General features: G+C 21.1%; 2 protein-coding genes across 2 annotated transcripts; both read left to right on the top strand.

Annotated features, from left to right (window-relative positions):
• Positions 1-15,425: 15,425 nt before the first annotated feature.
• On the top strand, positions 15,426-15,926 carry K444DRAFT_522452 (uncharacterized protein; the record flags this gene model as incomplete). The annotated part of the gene is made up of 3 exons (XM_024874205.1): positions 15,426-15,497; positions 15,591-15,683; positions 15,759-15,926. Coding segments are annotated over 3 exons (333 nt in total), but the record flags the coding sequence as incomplete, so codon positions are not given.
• An 87-nt stretch (positions 15,927-16,013) lies between these two features.
• On the top strand, positions 16,014-16,175 carry K444DRAFT_522757 (uncharacterized protein; the record flags this gene model as incomplete). The annotated part of the gene is made up of 1 exon (XM_024874228.1): positions 16,014-16,175. A coding segment is annotated over one exon (162 nt), but the record flags the coding sequence as incomplete, so codon positions are not given.
• Between the last annotated feature and the right edge of the window lie 200 nt (positions 16,176-16,375).

Here is a 16,375-nt window from a genome sequence, read left to right as displayed (position 1 = left end):
AATAAAACCGCTTGCCCGAAACTAGACTATAGTAATAAATATAGCTAATATTATATTCTTATTTATAGTATTTCTATATCCGGGTCTTAGTAACCTATATAAAGTACTATAAGAACTCGTAATATAAGTACTAATATTTATTCTTATATATTATATTATATTTAAAGAAAGCTATTAAAATTAAATAAGTATTTATAGCTCGGTCTATAATCTACTTAGGTAAGAAGTTAGCTATAAAATAGACTATATACTATCTAGAAAGGTAAATTATAAGATATTAAACCAGGGGAAACTTCTAATATATTAGGTATTTAAACAGGTACTAAAAAGCCTCTATAGAATTTATATACTAAGCCTAGAAATACTAGATAATCTTATTATCTATTCCCGAGATAGTAATAGTTATATAGTTTATTCCCTTATAAATATACTTATAAATATATTTAATTACTTATATAAATATATAAATCTTAATATTAATATATAAGCGGAATTTCTAGAGAAGATATAGTTTATATAAAATAATTTAGTAATTATTACAAATAATTTCCTGGTCTAGAAAGCCTGATTTATAAACTATAAATATATAGCTATTATTCTAGTACTAGTATTCGGAATATCTATTTTTATAAATAATTATTATAGCTATAAATACTTTAGGGAATCTCTTCTGGTATATAAGTAAGGCTATAAATATCTTATAGACTATATATAGGGCTTTCGGATTATTATTAAGGCTATATAGCCTATAAAATATCTGGCTAGTAACTATAGTTATAAGTTTACTTATAGAATCCTATAATAGGTCTAAAAGCTCGGTATAAATAACCTTATTAACTAAATTAGGGATTAAGAAAACAATATCTCTTTTAAGAAATAAGAGCAGGTATATATATAAAAGGCTATACTTCTAGTATTTAATTATATAAATATAGCCTATATATTATCTAAAAAGGTAGTTCTTAAGGTCTATAAGAAGCTTTTTTACTTTTAGGATAAAGATCTAATAGAAGAAATCCGGATAATTAATTAATTATTATTTATTTAAAAAATAATCTATAATTTCAGACTAGTATAAGTTAGTTATAAAAATAATAAAGAAGCTTGACTTATTAAAGTACTATATAATAGCTATTAAGTCTTAAAAAAGCTATTATATAAAGTAATTACTATTTATAAAGCTTAATAAAATAATAAAATAATAGCTAATATTACTTATATAAATATTCTTATAAATTAGAGTATTTATAAGTCTTATATAAATATTTATACGAATATTTTACTAGTATAAGCAGAGCTAGTTAAGTGAGATAGTTTTATAGATAATATATATATTAATAATATATTACTAAAAGAAATAGCTAGTATAAAAGAGTAAAGAGAAAACTAGATAAATATAAAAATAGTACTAGTAAAAAACCTACTACTTGAGCTATATCTACTAATAGATTCCATTATAGTTCTATAATTATAAACCGTAATACTAGCCCGGGTTATTATATAGGAAAAGTAAGATATAATAGAATAATATATATACTATATATATAATATTAACTATATATATTTACGGATACTTATAGCCTGCCTTATAAACTATAAATACTAGATTATAGTAGCTTATATTTATATACTTATCCGGAATAAAAGCTATAACTTTATTACTTATTAAAAGGTTCTTATAATAATAATTAGTATCTAATTCGAGAATTAAATATATTTATAAGTTAAGTAAAATCCGGAAATTAGTTTACTAGCTTATAAGACGCTTGCGGGCTATTTTATAGATTATAATAAACGAATTATAATTTATAAATATATCTATAAGCTATAAAAGAATTATATAATTTAAGTAAGAAAAGTTAGTAGCCTATATATTAGTTATAAAGAGCAGATTATAAAAGAAGAGCTATATAAAAAAAGGTTTAATATATAAAGCAGGCTATAGTAGGCCTTAGAAGTAGAAAAGCTTATTATAAATCTAAAAATACTAGATTTTATAGAAGAAGTTAATTTATATATTCTTCTTATATTTAACTAATATAAAGGCAAAAGTATAATTATATATCCGGATATTTACCCGAAAGGCCCGGTAAAGCGGATTATTATTTATAAAGAAATAAGAGAGATATAGAAGAGATTTATAAATTAAAGGAAGTACTATATTACTTTTCTTATAATAGGCTTTAAAGTAATTATCTATATAGCCAAAATAGAAGGCTTTATAAGCTATATAGTAACCTATAAGCGGACTAGTTATATATATAAAAGCTAGCCGAAAGCAGAAAAGAAAAATAAGAGGTTATATAATAGATAGGTTAGTAAAAGGGTTTTCTATAATATAAACTAGGGCTATAATAAATAATTAATAAATCTATTACTAGTACTATAGGGCTGGCTTATTTATAGAAATATCTGTAACTAACTATTATTATTACCGGGAAATAAAGAAGGTATTTGGATTAAGTTCTTATAAGATAGGATACTAATTAGTAGTTCGGATATATTACTACTTCTAGAAACTAGTTAAAGAAATTAAGGATAAAGAAGAAAAATACAGACTATATAGGCTATATAGGTCTTATAGATAATACCTATAGGCCTATAAAGAAAAGCTAAAAGTAGTAAGTATCTAGTATATAATAAGTAGGTCTTGGAATTATTTATTATTAAAAGAAAGTAAAAAAAAAAGTAATAAAGAAAAGAAGAAAAAAAAAGTAATATAAGGCCAGATTTCTTTTTAATATATTTAGAGCTAGTAAGAGCCTTAAGAAATCTCTCCTAAGCTTTAAAAAATCGTAATAAAAGCCTTTTATATTTCAGAATTATTCAAATATAGAAAAAGATACTTAAGTTTCTTTTTTCTAATTTCTAGCTAAATATTAAGAATTTAAATATAATTATATTCTAATATATAATTCCCTAGAATAGAGAGATTTTGGTATTTATTATATAAAAGTTTTTTTTAAAAAGCCTCAAGAGCTAACTATTTAGGGTAATTCGAATATAAGATAATATAAAAGAGAATTATAAATATTTTCTTTTTTCTTTTTTATATAATAATTCTAATATAATAATAGATTTATTTAGTTTAATATTTAATAAATAATATATATTTATAGACTTTTTAAAGCTATTATACCCGAGTTTAAAACTTTATATTATAAGCTTAAATTAATATTATATATTTCTATTATCTAGAATATATCTTTTAATTTCTATTTTCTTCTATTTCTTTAATTACTTTTTTAAATATTCTATTTACTATTAGTATTATTAGTATTAGAGTTTAAACCCCCGAATTTAATATTCTAATTAATTAAGATCTAAAAAACTATTAATTTATTATCTTAACTAGATATTATATTATTTTTTTAGAAATATTAAGAATAGTTTTATAATAGAAAATATTAACTTTCGGAATTCTAATATTTGATTTTATTTATTTATTTTTAGATATCTAAAAATTAAATATATATATAATATAATAGCTTAGCTATTATATTATTACTAAATTATATAAAATATATAGAACTAGTTTTTGTTTTAATAATATAATTTATAGAAAGTTATAAAATATATAAAATTAGTTTATATTTTTAATAATACAAGTTATTAAAACTTATTTATTTTTTTAATATAAATATATTTTAAGTTATTTCTAATAATTTTAATATCTTTTAAACTTTATTATATAATAAAAATAATTTAAAGAATTTTTAGACTATTAGCTAATTTATATTATCTAAAATACTTTTTATTTTTAGGCTTTTAGAAATCTTTATAATATAGCTATTTTCTATTTATTTTTAGTATTTATTCTAGTAATTTTTAATTAAACTTTAGCTAATTTTTCGAGTTTTATAGAATTCTTTTTCTTAATAAATAGTTCTTAACTAGCCTTTTACTATTTTATTTCCTTTTTCTCTTTTATATTTATATATAGAATAAATAGTATTTATAATATCTTTTTATTAAATTAAATATTATAGTATAACAGGCTATACTCGTTAAAAATCATATTATTTTAGCGGTTTTGAGGTTTAGGTCATATAGTAAAGGCCACGGCCTTTTATATATAACTTGTAGAAATTATATAAGAAAGCTAGTTTTTCTATAAACTTAGATAAGATCCTTTATAAGTATTTTAATTAATTAAGCTTTTATATACTATATACTATTTATACTTTACTATTTATGCTTTTAATTTATTATTTTGCTATTAAGTTACGTTTTATACTCTAGTATACTTTATATAAGTTTTTGTCTTATTATAGTTTCCCTTCTATAATATACTATTTTTTATTTATTAATAGCTAAAAATTCTATAAACTTATATACTAGATATTTAGTTTTAAAATATAAGCTTTAATATATTATTAAAAAGAAATAATTACTTTTTTTTATATTCTTTTTACTAGAACCTATATTTTCTTTTATTACTTTTTATAATATTATATACTATTATTTATAAAATAGAGCTTCTTTATAAACCCGAATAGTTCTATTACTATTATATTATATTTTATAAGCTTTTTGATTCTTTTTTATAATATTACTACTTTTTCTTTTTAATATAATATTTAATTATATTTAATATAAAGTTCTTCTAAATAGCTAAACTATTATATAATAAAATCTATATATATCTACTTTTTCTTATATAGTAGTTTATAGTTTAGCTTATATAACTTATATAATATATTAGTATCTATTCTTTCTTATATTAGATTAAATATTATTAGTTTATTTATTATTTATTTATTTTCTAATTATATTATTATATATTATATTAATTTTAGTTATATTAAACTTATATTTCTAGTAATCTAAACTAAAATAGAATTCTAAATTATTATAGTTTATAGATAATAATAGTTTAAAGAAAAGATTTACTAATAAATAATTAATAGAAAATAATAGAAAGAAAATAAAGTATTAAAATAGTTAATAATTATATTATTATAGTATTAGAAACTAATAGTTAATTCAGTCTTCTTTATATACTTTACTTATAGTTAGGAAAAGCAAGTATTTCCGAAAAGTAAGTATTTCTAGTTATTTATTTAGAATATCTAATTTATATAGGCATCCTATATAATTTTAATATATTATAATAATTAATTAGGCCGTATTTTTTAGAACTATATAAAATCTGTATTTGCCTAAATAAAATCAAGTAAGCTTATATAAGACTTAATATTAGAAGAATCTATATAATTAGATAGAATAAGGCTTAAATCCAGATACTTTCAAACCTCTTCCTTTTACTATAAAGCTTCTAGTCTAAAAACTATATCTTTATTCTTTTTATTAATTAGTAATTACTTTAATTATATATCTAATTAAATCTCTAGCTCTCTTATAACCTATTAAAGCCCTAGATAGTAATCTTTAATTATAGTTACTTGCTTATATACTAAAGGCTTCTTATTAGGCTTACGAAATCGAATTAGATTAATAGGATCTAAAAGGTTATCTTATTTCTTATATATTACTAGTCTAGTAAGCCTTGCTTTCTTGTTCTTCCGAGCTTATATACCTTTAGTAAGAAGGTTCTTTTTTGCCTTATTAATAGCTTATTAGAGTTTCTTTCTTGCCTTTCTAAGCTTCTTAGTACCCTTACTCTTATTTCTAAACTTCTTCTTCTTATAAAGCTCGTTTATAGAAGAAGCAGGCTCTTTTTTTTTTAAATATTTCTTCTAGAGATATTCTTATATTTACTCTCTATATATAATTTCTCTTAAAGCTAGGTATATTAGAAAGTTATTAAGTAAGCCTTTTAAAGCTATATATTAACTACCTTTATTATATAATAGAAAACTTAAATAAAGAATTCAGAAAACTATATAGAGTTATAATTACCAAGTACTTATATAGTTATAGTAGTATTTCATATCTCTTTAGGGTATATTAGTAAAAGCTTTAGAAGCTCAAGATTATCTTCTCTATCTATATCTGCTATAATTAATTACTTCTTTTAGTATATTCTTATTTTCTTAATTTTTTACTTTATATTTAGTAGCTATATACTAGTATTTTGGAAGGTATTTATAATTATATAATATTTTATAATTTACTATTAAATCAAAGTAAGGTTATATATAAAAGATATAATAGTATATTTGAAATCGAGGCTCCTAAAAGCAGATTGAATTACTAGATTATAGTAATACTTCTATAGCCAAAAGATACTAATATCGAGTAATTAAAAATAATATATTAAATAAGATAGAAAGTAAAAAGGAAATATATAGTTATCTTATATCTTTAATTAAAAGACTTCTATAATATGCGATTTGTAACTATCTAGTAATAAGATCTTCTATTACTTTTCAGAACTAGCTCTTATATATTTAATTAAGTAATTAAGATATTATATAATAATCTCATTATTTATATATTCGGTTAGTATATAGTTTACTTTCTCTTTATTTATAAGCTTTTCTATAATTCAATTATTTATAATCTTCTTTCCTAGAGTAATAATAAATAGAGGAAAAGGTTCTTTTCTATTTACTATAATAGTTTTAATAATAGTTATCGATTTGCGATTCTCAGGGCTAGCTATATATATCTTCTTAACCTCTATTGGGATAATAATATACTTTTCTTTTATATAACCTATTTGTATTTCAGACTCGTCTATATTTAATACGTTTTTGGCCTTTTTAATCCCAAGCTTTTATAGTATATTATAGTACTTTATAAACCAAGCTTCTACCTCTACTTCGGTATAAAAATCGAGCCTAGTATATATAATTGGTTTCGTCTTAATAGTATAGAGGTTTGGGTTATTACAAAGCCATTCTATAAACTAGTAATATGAGAGAGAGGCTTATAGAGGAGATTATACCTATAATTAAGATATTAGTAAATATTAAAGAAGAAGACTATATATTTTACTGCTTATAAGAAATATATAAATATATAAACCATACTATAAGATATACCTAATCCAGCTTCTTACTACTTATAGTAGTACTACCTTATAGCCTCTTCTATTCCCGTATCCATAATCTTATTATTCCCACTATATTAATTATATACTTCCTGATTATTATACTATTTCCTCTATAATTGGCCTACTAATTTATGTAATACTTCCTCCTTAATATAATAAATCCTGGCAGCAATTCTAGGGCTCTAAATAGGGTTTTTAAAGGCCTATAAATGCATATTATTAAAGGCGCGATTATAGTCCTGCTTAGAAACGTATAGGAAGTAATAATAATTCAAAGAAGTATACTCTCTAATTAGCCTTAAGATTCGGGCCATACTAAAGGGTATAGTGAGTGAACTAGTCAATAGAGTAACTTGTGCGTACTACTAAAACTCGTGTTTTTGGGTGTGTTTTTAGTGTTTTTCGCAGCTAACTAGGGATACTTGCTTTCCGGAAACACTTGCTTTCTCCGACTATAAGTGAAGTATATAAAGAAGGCCGAACTAACTATTAGTTATTAATTTATAAAATAAAATATTATATTAAAGATATATTCTTTTTAGTCTATAGCCTAATAGTAATTTATATAATAATCTTTAATCTAGCCTTTAAATATAATATATTTTTAAAACTACTATTTATAAAATATTTAGTAATAAATATATAGCTATAATATAATTAATTTTTAAATATATATTACTTATATAATATCTCTAAATATATAGCTTTTATAAGAAAATCTAATAAATATAAATATTTAAATTAAAAAAATCGCTTTAAGCTTAGAATTTTTATTAATAAAATTATATAATAAGTTATATATTTGAATTATATATAATTAAAACTTTAATATTAAACTTATATAAATTTATAAAATTTAATTATATTTTTTTTAGTATAATTAGTATATTTAAATAAATTTATAAATTTATTATTATATTTTATCTAATATAATTTCTTAGTTAAATATTACTAATTATATTTATAAAAACTTTACTTTTATTTTTTTTTCTTTATTTTTTTTTTCTTTTATAAATATAAAATTAAGAAATTAGTATATTTTATATTTTTATAAGAATACAAATAATATATTTCTCGAAATTCTTATTTATATTTAATATTTATTATATTAAATATAAAAAGTAAATTTGAAAGTAATTATAATAAATTAAAAATAAATATAATATTAATTTATATAATCTAGAAATCCGAACTTTATTTTATTTAATAATTCAATTCTAAAATTTACTATTTACTAATTCTATAATACTTATTCTATTTCTTATAAAGAAATTATTTAAAAAGGCTATAAAGTTTATAAAGAAGAATATTATATATAAACTAATAAGCTTAAAATAGTCTTATTACTTTTAAAGTTAATCTCTCTTTTTTATAATATTAATTATTATTAGAAAAAAATTCTTAGTAAATATAGTCTATTATATATTACTAAAATATATTATATATTTAGCTTTATTTAAATAAATAATTCCTATATAATTAACTATATATTTATTATTATAATTTAACTTAAGTCCTTTATTATAGCTTATATTTAATATTATTATATATTAATAGAATTTATATACCTTTATTTAAAGAACTAAAATCCGGAATATATTTTATCTATATTCTAAAAAAGCTTTTTATAACTATATTTACTATAAAGATCTTTTTAATAAAATATTTAAAAGAGCTCTTTAAATATTCTTTATAACTATATATATATAATACTATTATAATAGTTTATAATAACTATTTTAAATTAAAGTAACTTTAGTTTTTTCTAGCTTTTTATAATATTTTATAGGTTTAAAATATTTAATATTTAAAGAATTATTAGAGAAGTTTCTTAATTTCTATTTTAGTATTTAAATAAAGATAAAACTAGTCGAATTTACTTATTTTTTCGAAAAGAGCTATATTTAGATCTAGTTTAAATACTATTTTATTATTTATTGGCTATTATTTATCTTTAACCTTTATTATAAATATATTAATTATATTAGTAATTAGAATATAAGCTAGTACTTTTCTAATATTTCAATCTTCTATTATAATTTAATTCAGATATACTAAATTAATTATAAAGCTACTAAGGTAATTTTTTATATTAATTAAAATTATTATATATTATAATAAAAGTTATATATTTTAGTTAGATAGATCTATTATTATAATAGTATATATAAATAGAAAATAAAAGTAAAATACTTTTAAAATAAAAATCTATTTAATATATTAAATATAGTAATTTTTTTCTTTTAGTAAAAAATATAAATAATATATATATTATAGCTAAAATTAATCTGCTTTTACTAATACTAAATATCTTTTAACTTTCTATTATATTTCTAACTTAATTATTTTATAAAAGAAATATTATAAAATAATATTTTTAAATATAATATTTACTTTTACTAATAAAAGATAAAGCTTTCTATTAATATTCTAATTAATAATCTGAAATAATAATTCTTCTAGAAAATCTAATATTATTTTAATAGTATTAAGTTCTATATATAAACTAGATATATAAAGAGCTTTTATTCAAGTTTTTATTATAAGAGGCTTATACTAAATACTAAATCTATTACTTTATTATTACTAAAAACTTCTTTTCGGAATATTTGTTTTCTATATAGAAAAAATAGCTTCTTTTATTTCCGAAAAACTCTATTAAAAAGAAGTATTTAATTTAATAAACTAATTATTATTTAAAATCTTAATTAGATTTTATTTATTTTTTCTAATAATTATAATATTTTTTTTTAATATAAATATATTTCTTAATTATATTCTTCTAAAAAATTAATTAAGGCTTATTTGAAAACAGACTTTTATAGCTTATAAATATTTTTATATCTGATTTATAGAACCAGATTCTAAAAGATTATATAATATCTTTTTTAGTTTAAGTATTTATTCTTCTATTTTTCTCTATTCCGAAATAACAAATAATCTCTTATAATTATTATCTTTTATAGAATTAGAAAAAGTTAATAGTTTTCAAAAACTTTACTTATATACTACTAGTTTTATATACTATAGTTTATCTAATAAAGCTAATTACCTTTAATTTCTAGTATTTACTAAAATCTATTTTTAGTATATTAAAAGAATTAAAATTAAGCTATATAAATATTATATTATTATTAAATTCTTTTTTTATTAATATTCGAGAATCTAAAATATTTTAAATAAAGTCTTTTAAATCCGGAATTTAATTCTTTCTAGTTATTTTAAAACTCTTTTCTTTATCTAGATAGAATAAAGATATTATTATAAGTATAGTAGTATTAGAAAAGACAGATTAAAATTCAAATAAAAATCTTAAAATAGAATATAAAGCTATAATATAGCTTTTTTTAAAAAAAAAAAAGAGAAAAAGATAGATTTTATATTTTAGAATTATTAATAAAAGAAAAACAAATTCAGTTTAAAATAAATAGACTAATATAACTATTTAAGTTAGATAGTATAGATACTAGTAATAACTAATAAAGTTAAAGTCTAAATATATCTTATTATAATATATTATAATATAACTTATTATTTTTTATTATTTTTATTATAGTAAAAAATATTAGATATTTCTCTAATATAGCTAAATATTATTATAATCTAGAATATATATATAAAAGAAAATATATATAAACTAGAAATAAATATTTATTTAACTAACTATTTTATTATAGTTATTTTGTTTCTATTAGATAACTAGTCTTTAAAAATATTAGGTTTATTATTTCTTAATAATAATACTTCTAAATACTTCTTTATTATAAGCTTTAGTAATAGTCTAGTTAATATATCTTTCTTACTAGACTCTTCTATTTCCGGACTTATAATAGCTTTAATAGCTAATTTTAGATAAAATACCTATTATAGTAATATTAGTATTTATACTAATAGCTTGACTTTTAAATACTTTTTAGTTATAATTAGTATATAAAGAATCTTTTTTATTATCTTATAAATATCTATAAACTAGAGAATAATCTATTTGAAAAATATATAAACTTTTATTATTTATTAATTATTCTAATAATTTAGTCTAGTAAAGTTAGTACTTTTTAATATATATAGATAAAATAAAAATAAAAAAGATAGAAAAGTAAAAACGAACTTTATACTAGTATTTATTAATAAAAATATTACTATATTATTACTAAATTATTTAATTAAATAGAAAATCCCTTATATTATCTAATAGATATTTTATAGTATATTTATATTATTACTAAAGCCTAATATATTATTTAGATATTAATTAACTAGAAAATATAAATTAATTCCGGATTATATATATAGGCTTTATTTATTTAAAAACTTAATAATATTTGTACTATTTTTTCTAGTAAGCTTATAAAAACTTTATTATTTATTATAAAAGTCTATAGTTAATATTATATATATAAAACTATTATAATTTATATTAGTATTAATTATTAGATAATATATAAAGAAAAAAGAAATATAGAAGAATTTAAAAAACTTTAGTATAGTTTTATTATTAACTAGAAGAGCTATCTATATAATAGTTATTTAGCTAATATTATTAGATATATAATTAGTATTATAGTACTATATAATATTAGCTATTTATATATATATTTCTAGTTTTATAACTTTAATAAAAAAGAAGTTTATAATAATAATAGGTTTAATATTAATAAACTATATAACTATCTTTTAGCTATTTTTATTAATATCGAATTTAAAAGTCTATAGCTATATATAGAACTAGTTTCTTTTTACTATTATATTTTCTACTAAAATTTTATAATTTAATACTAGTTTTAAAGAAATAAGTTTAGTTAGTTCTATCTTTTATTACTTTCTTTACTAGCTTAAACTATCTTCTATTCTAACTAGATTCTCTTCTATTCTAATAGTTATATACTATTTAGTAATAGCTTATACTAGAAATATATCTTACTAATCCGAAATCAAGAATTAGAAATACTTTAGAAATATATATATATTAGTAGATTTATTATTTTTTAGTAATATTAGCTAAAAGCTAGATAAAGCTTTAAAAATAGAATTCTATAAAAGAAAAAACTTTACTAATAGTTATAATAAAATAAATATTTTTATTACTAGACTATTTATTTAGTATTTAATAATACTAATTATTTATATACTATTATCTAGTAGCTAGTAATAAATAATAATATATAATTCTATTAATATCTATAATATAGTTAATATAATAGTTTCTTAAACTATTTATAGATATATTTATTCTTTATAGTTCGAGAATTCCTTTAGTAAAAATCTCGAACTTATAATTAAAAAGCTATTTCCTATATAATAGATAGAATATATATATATATAATAGATTAGTGAGTTTAACTATTTATAATTAGAAATATATATTATATAAGAAAACTTAAAAGAAAAAAAAGAATATAGAATTATAAATTAAATTATAATATTAATATTTATATAATATATATCTAATAAAGTTAATATATAATAAAGCTATTATAATATAGATAAAAATATATCTATTAAAAAGATATATACTATATTAAATATTACTATTTATAATTTTGTTTAGTAAATAAATATTCTTTATAAATATTACTTTTTTATTAATTTCTTTATCTTTTTTTATAACTAGTTATTTTGCTTTTTTCTTTTTATTATTTTTATTTATAATTATTATAACTAGTTATTCTATTATTTTAACTTATATATTTATTTTATTACTTTATTTATCTCTTTCTAACTAATTATTAAAGCCTTTACTACTAGTAATAGTAATATATAGCTTTTTATTACTAGGCTTTTTAGTTATATTACTCTTTATTTAATTTTATCTATTCTATTTAAAGCTCTTTTTATATTACTCTTATATTTTCTTTTAGTAACTTTAGATACTTTTCTTTTATTTAAATATTCTATAGGCTATAAATTCTCTATTAGTTTCTAGATAAAGTTTTATATACTTTTAATTAATATTTTTAGCTCTTTTAAAGTATTTATAAAAGACTTATTTTCAGGTATATTTTATATAGATATAAGCTAATTTGTATTAAGAACTAAATAGTAAATATTAGTAGAAAAAAGCTACTAAATATTTAGATATTTATTTTTTCGAATTATTATTATAATCTTTTAATATAATAAATCTCTCTATATTATAGTCTTTATATTTACTTTTAGCTAACTCTATTAGAGTTAGTATATAATAGTAGAATAGAAGATCTATTATTACTTATATAGCCTATATAATAGCTAGTATTATATAGTTGGTTTTAGGTAAAGAAATTGGTTTCAGCTAAGGTTTTAAGTTATAGTTTAAACTAAGCTTGCTTCTAAAGCTTGGCATTTTAGTAATTTTAACTATTTCTATTTATCTACTACTATACCTTACTTCTATTCTTCTTAGCTTTAAATTCTTAAGATATTAGAAATTATTAATCTTTGAGCCTTGTTTTATTACTCTATTCCTGCTATTATATTATTTAAAGCTCCTATATTCTTAGTAGCAGATATTAGTATTACAAAGTCTATAACCTTCTATTATTATTTATCTATCTCTCTAATTAGTAAAGTACCGCTTCTAATACCTCTATTCTATCTGGCTTAGTAAAGTACTATACTATTCCCAAATACCTATTCTATCTATCTAGCCTACTAGAAAGCACTCCCATTTTTATGATTTTTTAGTACTAACTTTACTTATATTTCCTTGAGAATAGATCCTACCCTCCAATCCCAGGTTTAATACGAGTTCGATAGCCTATACTCTGAAATTACCACTCTATAAGTAGCTCTTGCGAAATCCCAAGCTTTCCGGCCCTGTCTAAAGCTTTCTAATCCTGAGAAGTTTACTGGAAGTATCTATAAATTCAATACTTAGCTCCTATTAGTTAAAGCAAAGCTAGCTATTAATAGTATAGTAATTAGAGATACTATAGCTCAATTCTACTATATCTACCTAAATCTTGATTTGTCTGTCCAATCTATAGTTTTGCTACAGCTCTCTTATATAAAATATACTTAATTATAGGACTACTAAATAATCCTGGATTAGCTTTTACGAATATATAATAATTCAAATAAGTAATCGGAGGCTAAAGACAAGCTCTATACCCTCTGCCAAGGCAACGATTCCCTTTCTGCCTATATTGCCAAGTTTAAATACATCCTATATAAAGTAAATAGCCAAGGCTGGCCAGATATTAATAAAATCTCCAGTTTTCGCAATAGCCTCAACTCCACAATTCACTCTTATTTGGCCCAATAGCTTGTTCTACCCAAGGTTTATACTAATTTCCTATATATAGTTCAGCAGCTCTTATCAAAAACAGCCACTCTGCTATACCAAACTGCTCCCAGAATTGCTAGCAATCCTATAGATATCAGCGAACTAACAATTAGTGCTATTATGTCTATACTAGCTTATCAAGACTATCGGAAATCTGGACAGTACTTTAGATACAGTTCCTACGGCCACCAGGTAAAGAACTGTCTCTGGCCACCTGAAAGCACCTCCTCTGGTTCTGGCAAACAGGTCACAATTACTGCAGTAAATAACAATTACTCTGGTACAGAGAGTAATAACGATTCTGGAGAGGGTTGCAAGCTTCCACCGGGGCTAGACTAGACAAGGCTGATTGCTAGGGAATAGGGTCCTTTTCCTTTATTCTGTCATTTTTACTACACTTGCTTTAGCTTTTCCTTTGTTCTTCCTAGCACTCGGAACAAGCTTCTTTAGAAGAGGGGGGGTAATGTAATAGCTGGTATTATATAGTTGGTTTCAGCTAAAGGGGTTAGTTTCAGTTAAGGTTCCAAGCTATAGTTCAAACCAAGCTTGCTTCTAAAGCTTGGCGTTTTAGTAGTCTTGGCTATTCCTACTTATCCACTACTACACCGCACTCCTGTCCTCCTTAGCTTTAAATTCTTAAGACATTGGAAATTATTAATCTTTAAGCCTTGTTCCATTACTCTATTCCTGCTATTATAGTCTAAATAAAACTAGAAGCTATAAAAGTATTTTCTAAAAATAATAATTTCAAGAAAATAACTATATAAAATACTATATTAATATATAAGTTTCTAGTTAGTCTTAAGAATTTTAACCTTTATATACTATTAAAAGTACTATCTATCCGGTAGAATTATATTTTATAGTATACTTTAGAGCTTTCTTTAATTAATAGATTAGTATAAATTATTTATATATAATAAAGCTAATATATATAGTTTCTTATAATTACTAGAATTATATTTAGAAATATAGCTATTATATTTTCTAGTATTTCTATTACTATAATTATATTTATATATCAGGTATTAATATAAAAGAATAAGGCTATTATTATACGAAAAAAGTATATAATTAGTTAATAATAATTTATGATTTAAAGAATAAAGCTAATTTTATATTCTTATTATATTTTATAATTATAATACAGAACGGTATGAAATTCCTAATAACCTGGCTACTTGTTATACAGGACGGACGGCAGCGAATTACGGCATTACAATTGATATTCTAAAGCGCTTGATAGCTAACTCCCTTGAAATATTTGGGCAAGTTAGCTATCAATAGCATAAATTCCTTCACCTTACTAGAGAGCTATCATTACAGTCATCTCTCAAGAGAAAGGGTACAGCGGATATCAGAGAGCTAATACTATTAAAGCAACCTAAGATTCTACCACTTGAGAAGCCGGATTTGGGAACGGGAAAAGACCAGCTTATCCTGAAAGCTTTGAGGGCAGTTCTGCGGGATAACTATACTTAGTTCCGGATACTATAACAAGAAGAAGCTATATAATTGGCTACTACAATTAAGTCGCTATTAGTTACAATTCTGCCAACTGGTAGGGGGAAGAGCCTGGTTTTCATAGTACCAGCTATACTATCTGGGTCTGGAGTAACGATTATGGTAGTACCGTATACCGAGTTAAAGAGGCAGTTAGTTAGTCGCTATACTAACGCTGGCTTAGACTGCAAGTATTAGCCTAAAGTATGCAATTCCTGGCCCCGGGTAGTACTGGTATTAGCGGAGGCAGCTTCAAGTAATGACTTCTTGCAGTAGGCTACAGATCTTCGTATCCGGGGAGAGCTAGACCGGGTAGTCGTCAACGAGTGCCATCTTACGTTTACTACTACTAACGAGTACCGGAGGAAGCTCCGGGGCCTGGTACTCCTACGCAACCTGGGCTGCCCATTCGTATTCCTGACTAGGACCTTACCGCCACTCTACTAGCGGGAGTTCGAGAAGGCAATATAGCTACAGAATCCCCTCTATATCCGTATGTCTAGCTATTGCATTAATACCCAATATTCCGTACTCCGGGTCCAAAATAGGCAAGGGCTAATAGAAGCTAAGAAACTAGTCAATGCTTGGCTTGGGAGTCTGGCGCCAGGGAAGAAAGGGGTAATCTACTATACTAGCTATACTAAATA

The sequence above is a fragment of the Hyaloscypha bicolor genome, assembly GCF_002865645.1.
Source record: "Hyaloscypha bicolor E unplaced genomic scaffold K444scaffold_50, whole genome shotgun sequence".
In the NCBI taxonomy this organism is placed as follows: Eukaryota; Fungi; Ascomycota; class Leotiomycetes; order Helotiales; family Hyaloscyphaceae; genus Hyaloscypha; species Hyaloscypha bicolor.
The sequence above is the reverse complement of the archived record's forward strand: the minus strand, read 5'-3'. Positions and strand labels throughout refer to the sequence as shown.